Source organism: Apium graveolens, chromosome 3 (assembly GCF_009905375.1).
Source record: "Apium graveolens cultivar Ventura chromosome 3, ASM990537v1, whole genome shotgun sequence".
NCBI classification, from domain to species: domain Eukaryota; kingdom Viridiplantae; phylum Streptophyta; class Magnoliopsida; order Apiales; family Apiaceae; genus Apium; species Apium graveolens.
In genome coordinates this window covers 134,493,752-134,500,266 of record NC_133649.1, presented here as the reverse complement: position 1 = coordinate 134,500,266, position 6,515 = coordinate 134,493,752, and the positions used below count along the sequence as shown (strand labels likewise).

Sequence of the window (6,515 nt, the reverse complement as noted above, 5' to 3'; positions counted from 1 at the left end):
GTGCTTTACCTCCAGATAGCTTGTGTGAGAATAAACACTGTGTTGCCTTCAGGAAGACTGTCCTAGTGTATGGAAATGTTGTTTCTCATCACTATCTTAAGGCACGAAGTAATACAAAGGAATGCATTGAACAACATGATACCGTAAAAGAAGTATATAGAAATGTTAGTACTACACTAAGATATACTCTGCTTGATGTCGAAGACCTTAAAGTAGAACTGAAGAAAGTAAAAGATGAAAATGATAAGTTAGTTCTAGATAGGGTCAGTGTTGAGAATATTAAGCAAACCAATAAATATTTAGAGCTTAAGATTACTAAGCACCTTGAGACAGAGGAAGAGCTAAGGAACAAGAATGTAAAATTAGAAACTAAATTGCATGCTTTTACTGATTCTGCAAATCTTACTAAGAAGCTCATAGCTGATCAAGTAGTAGGTGGAAAGGTTGGGATAGGTCTAGACTACGATGAACTTAGAAAAGCTTCTAAGAAATGAGTAGTTGAAAATGACCCTGTAGAGAAAGTTGTTAATTCCTCTAATACCCCTCATATTATTAAGGAAGCTAAGAAGCCTCTATTTTAGAAAGCTACTGTTGAACCCTTTGATGAAGATAATCTTTATATTCATCATGAGATGCTTGTTGAGGATCTCGAGCTCTCAAGGAGACAAAAGGCAAAGAAACCTATGTTTGTTGCTAGTGACTCTGACTTATCTTTTGCCGGATTAGGTTTTACTTCCAAGAATAAGAAGAATAGAAGTAGAAATGGCATGATAGGAACTAAAATCTCAAACTAATATGACTCAATCTCAACAAGCCTTCATGCAAACCATGACCCAAGATAGGCAATTATTGAATTTCAATGCCCAAGCCATATCTAAGTAGAGGTTCAAATGAGTCAATTAGCTAACACGATTTGTGAGCGCGAGAAGAATAAGTTTCCAAGTCAACCCGAGGTGAATCCTAAATTTCCGGTTAATCAAAGACCTCATGATGTGAACACTGTCATCTCTCTACGCTCGGGAAATCAATTGAGAAATCGAGTCGGTATTGATAATGAAGAAGAGAATTCGAGTTCGAAACCTAATCCCTCACCTTTGAGTCCGAGTCTAGATCACTCGAAGCAACCAGAGAATTTCGAGTGTAGCGAAACACCTCACTCGATTGCACCACCTTTGAAACCTAGCCCTAATTTGTCTAATGAAAGAGTCTTTACGCCGAAAGCTTCATATCCTCAACGACTTATTTCGAACAAACAATCGGCTCAAGTAGACAAGATCTTAGAAGTTTTCAAGCAAGTTAAGGTCAACATTCCTCTTTTAGATGCCATTCAACAAATTCCATCGTATGCTAAGTTTCCAAAAGAGTTGTGTACTCATAAATGAACCACTCATGTTCCTAAGAAAGCCTTTTTGACATCTCAAGTTAGTTCGATTCTCTCGAATGAAATTCCCGTGAAATATAAGGACCCCGGTTGTCCTACTATTTCTTGTGTCATAGGCAACACTTTTGTTGACAAAGCTTTACTTGACTTAGGTGCTAGTGTGAATCTTCTTCTATATTCTGTATACCAAGAACTCGGTCTAGGTGAACTTCAAAAGACCAATGTCACACTTCAATTAGCCGACCGTTCTATCAAAATTCCTAAGGGAATAATTGAAGACGTGTTGATTAAGGTTGGTGATTTTGTTTTTCCCGTTGATTTTGTGGTCCTAGAAACTGAACCGGTCAAAAATCCTAAAAATCAAATACCTGTCATTCTAGGAAGACCTTTTCCAGCCACATCCAATGCCTTGATTAATTGTAGGAACGGTTTAATGAAACTAACATTTGGAAATATGACCATTGATCTTAATATTTTTCATGTCGGGAACCAACCCAATGACTATTTTGACCAACACATGGAAATTAATTTAATTGATAAAATGCTTGATCATGAAACCATGAGTGTCGATGATGCTCTTGACTTTTGCTTAAATCATTTTGGTCAAAATTGGGTTGATTCCTATTACACTAATGAGGTCGATGGGATGTTAGAGTCCACCATTCCTATAACTAACCAAGAGCTTGAACCACTTCCTTTGTCCCTTTATCAAGCTAGTGAACCAGTTGATCCAAGTCCACCAGAATTAGAACTCAAACCTCTTCCTAACACTCTTAAGTACATGTTTCTTGGTCCTAATGAGTCTTTTCCCGTCATAATTGCTTCTAATTTGACCACGTCTCAAGAAGAGGAACTTTTAAGTGTGCTTAGAGAGAACAAAGAAGCCATAGGTTGGAGTATTTCTGATATTAAAGGAATTAGTCCGGCAATTGTCCAACATAGAATTCACTTAGTTGATGATGTTAAACCAGTTAGGGAGCCACAAAGAAGGTTGAACCCAACTTTGATGGAAGTTGTTAGGAAGGAAATTCTTAAGTGCCTAGATAATGGGATCATCTTTCCCATTTCTGATAGCTCATGGGTGAGTCCGATTCAAGTAGTACTTAAGAAATCGGGTATTAATGTAGTGACCAACGAGAATGATGAGCAAGTTTCCACTCGTGTTCAATCTGGTTGGAGAGTGTGTATAGATTATAGGAAACTCAATTCTGCCACTAGAAAAGATCACTTTCGTTTACCATTAATCGATCAAATGCTAGAAAGGTTAGCGGGTCATTCCTACTATTGCTTCCTAGATGGTTTTTTCGGCTATTTTTAAATCCCCATTGCTCCCGAAGATCAAGAAAAGACCACGTTCACATGTCCTTTCGGAACATTCGCCCCTGCTACATTTCAACGATGCTTGATGAGCATTTTTTCCGATATGGTAGGTGAATTCCTAGAAATTTTCATAGTTGACTTTTCCATCTTTGGTTCTTCTTTTCATCAGTGTCTAAACCACCTTGACCTAGTTTTGAAAAGGTGTAAAAAAATGAACCTCGTTCTTAATTAGGAAAAATGTCATTTCATGGTTAAAGAAGGAATCGTCCTTGGTCATAAAATCTCGAAAAAGGGAATTGAAGTTGATAAAGCTAAAATTGATCTCATTGCTAGTCTCCCTCCACCAAAATCGGTCAAAGCAATTCGTTCATTTTTAGGACATGCTGGTTTTTATAGGCGTTTCATTAAGGATTTTAGTAAAAAGGCAAGACCCTTGACCAATCTTCTTTCCAAAGATGTCAAATTCGAGTTCAATAGTGATTGTTTACAATCTTTTGAACACCTTAAGAAAGAATTGACTTCATCCCCGATAATTAAATCTCCCGACTGGAATGAGCCTTTTGAGTTGATGTGTGATGCCTCCGACTATTTAGTTGGGGCAGTTTTAGGACAACGAATCAATAAGATACCTCATGTCATGTTAGGAATATATGTGCATTAGTTTGATGATATGTTTAACAAAACACTTAAGTAGAAATTTAGTGTCTGTAGCCTCAACGGATAAGACCACTTTGGCTATCCGTTGATGGTGCAGCTTTACTTAGAAATAAGTCTAGTGTTGTAGCATATTTCAGTCTCTGTATTTAAAATGTAATTCTTGGAAGTTGAGAGAAACTATGAGTCATGTTGACTACCAGATGATATGCAGATAGGAAGGCCAATTGTAAATACTTCATGCCTTGTAATTTTGTATAAGTGAAGTGGTATCAACGGATGACTTAAAGACCTTCAACGGATGAGAAGCTAAGCTTCAACGGGTGTCTCTAAAGCTTCAACGGATAAAGTCATCAACGGATAACATCCTTCAACGGATAACATCCTTCAACGGATGAGTGTATCAACGGATGAAAGTTTCAACGGATGTTCTGATGATTAGCCGTTGATAAGAGGTAGTTGTACCTACAGACAGAGGCACATGGGTTGATAGAGACAACTGAGATGTGGTAGCCGAATTTCAGGAACAACAGAAAAAGCAGCCGTTCTTCTCTGGTACAAAGATGCAATAGTCAACAAAGTACTGGAGTGAACAGGAAAAGAAGCAAGTGAAGATCTTACTGTATTTTATATTGTTCTTCACTTGTACACTTGGTAGTATATAAACCAAGTAGAAGCTAGTAATTAGAAAGGATTTTCCAGAGCTGTTAAGAAATATCTTGAGAGAAAATTCATCTAGTTTGTACTAGGATGCAGCTGTGATCAACATTGTTGAACACAGATTTTCTAATATACCATCTCTGGTGGAACAACAAATCCACCAGAAAAGTTTTTAAAGTGTGTTGTGTTCTTTACATTTTGTGTTTGAATATATATCTGTCTGCATTAGCTCAAAGCAATTCACACACTTGTTCTTCTTGAACACACAACTTTCATAAACTGCTCAAAACTTGAAAAAGTTTTGAGATTTACATTCAACCCCCCTTCTGTAAATCTCATTGTTAGTCCACTAGGAATAACAATTGGTATCAGAGCAGGCTCTTGACATACAAAGAGTTTAAAGATCTTGGAATCTAACAAAGATGAGTAAGAAGGATATTGGAGTAAAAATCCCAGTTCTTGACAAAGACAGTTATCACCATTGGAAGGTGAAAATGCACCTTCATCTACTCTCCCAAGATGAAGGTTATGTAAACTGCATTGAGAATGGTCCTCACATTCCCCACAAAGTAGCAACAGTTGCTACAGCCACAGTTGCTGTTGGTCAATCCATTCCAAAACCTAGAGCAGAATGGACAATGGAAGACACAGAAGAAGTCCACAAGGATAAGAAGGCTATGAACATTTTGTTTAATGGTCTTAACATGGATATGTTTGATAATGTGATAAATTGCACAACTGCCAAAGAGGTTTGGGACACAGTTCAACTACTGTGTGAAGGTACAGAACAAGTGAAAGAAAACAAAATGCAGCTTCTCATTCAACAGTATGAATACTTTCATTTTGAAGAAAATGAATCTTTAAATGAAACATTCAATAGGTTCCAAAAGCTGTTGAATGGACTGAAGCTGTATGGAAGAGTGTACCAGGTGAAGGATTCAAATCTTAAATTTTTAAGATCCTTGCCAAAGGAATGGAAACCCATGACTGTCTCCTTAAGAAACTCTCAAGATTATAAGGACTTCACTCTTGAAAGATTGTATGGAATTTTGAAGACTTATGAACTAGAGCTGGAACAAGATGAGCTATTGGAGAAGGGGAGAAAGAAAGGAAGTTCAGTTGCATTGGTAGCTGAAGATGAGAGGAAATGCAGACAAGAAACTGTGAGATCTACATCAAGCTCCAAAGATGGTGTAAGAAATCCAGAATCAGACAAGGGTAAAGGGCAAGTTGCTGAAAATGAAGACAACTCCAGTCAAGATGACTCTGATGGTATTGATGAGCATCTTGCATTTCTGTCCAGGAGATTTGCAAAGATGAAGTTCAGGAAAAACACTAGAGCCACTAAACCCTATAAGAACATGGTGGACAAATCCAAGTTCAAGTGTTTTAATTGTGGTATAAGTGGACACTTTGCAGGTGAGTGCAGAAAGCCAACCTCTGAAAAGAAGAAATTTGAACAAGTAGATTACAAAAAGAAATATTTTGATCTGCTTAAACAGAAGGAAAGGGCTTTCATTACTCAAGAAAAGGACTGGGCAGCTGATGGAGATGAAGAGGATGAAGATGTGGATTATGTCAACCTTGCTCTCATGGCTGATTCTGAAGAAAACGAAGTTAGTTCATCAAGCAATCAGGTAATCACTACTGATTTAACACAGCTTACTAAAGAAGAGTGCAATGATGCTTTCAATGACATGTCTACTGAATTGTATCATTTGCGTGTGTCTCTTAAATCTCTTGCTAAAGAAAATAGTAGGATTAAAGAGAACAATCTGTTTTTAAGCAATAGAAATACTGTGTTAGAAAATAAGTTGATTGATCTAGAGAAAACCAAATTGCATTGTATATCTGTTGAGAATGAACTAGCTGAATCTGTTAAGAAAGTAGAAATACTTTCCAATCAATTAGAGAAAGAGCAAGAGGTGATTAAAGCCTGGAAAACATCTAGGGATGTAAGTGCTCAAATTGCCAAAGTCCAAGGAATTGAATCATTCTGTGAAACTGCCTGGGATAAAAATAAAAAGAAACTGGAATTAATTGATGGACTGTCAACGGATGTGGAATCAACGGATGATGAAAGTTATCCGTTGAAGGAAGGAAAGGAACATCCGTTGAAGGTTCCTCAATTAAAACAGGCAGATGTTTCTAAAAGAGAAAATCTAAAGAAACTCAACAAAAAGTTTGGTTCAACTTCAAAGAACTTTGTCAAAGAAGAAGCAAGCACATCCAAAGATGTCAGAAAGGTGAATGTAGGGCACATGACCTTAGAACAGTTAAACAATAGGCTCAAGATGGTTGAGGATAAAAAGGAATCCAAAAGGAAATCCAACAGAAATGGGAAGGTAGGAGTTAACAAACATAACAATTACACACCTGATAGGTATGCTCCTAGAAAAAGCTGTGTGCATTATAGTAGTGTTAATCATCTATCTGCTAATTGTAAATCCATTAAGAAGACTCCCATAACTGTACCCTCTTCTATGCCTAATATGTCTGC

General features: G+C 37.2%; 1 protein-coding gene across 1 annotated transcript; it reads left to right on the top strand.

Moving 5' to 3' along the window:
• The first annotated feature begins 890 nt into the window (after nucleotides 1-890).
• Nucleotides 891-3,362, top strand: LOC141714595 (uncharacterized). The gene is made up of 3 exons (XM_074518107.1): nucleotides 891-1,368; nucleotides 1,498-2,561; nucleotides 2,934-3,362. The coding sequence occupies exons 1-3, from the start codon at nucleotides 891-893 to the stop codon at nucleotides 3,360-3,362; spliced, it is 1,971 nt and encodes a 656-aa protein (XP_074374208.1).
• The last annotated feature ends 3,153 nt before the right edge of the window (nucleotides 3,363-6,515 follow it).

Excerpts from the sequence above, each read along its gene's own strand:
- LOC141714595 (XM_074518107.1), top strand. The coding sequence starts at position 891 with ATGAGTCAATTAGCTAACACGATTTGTGAGCGCGAGAAGAATAAGTTT. Across the intron at positions 1,369-1,497 it reads TAAGTTTCCAAAAGAGTTGT|GCAACACTTTTGTTGACAAA; the intron begins GTACTCATAAAT and ends CTTGTGTCATAG. Across the intron at positions 2,562-2,933 it reads GTGTTCAATCTGGTTGGAGA|GAAAAATGTCATTTCATGGT; the intron begins GTGTGTATAGAT and ends GTTCTTAATTAG.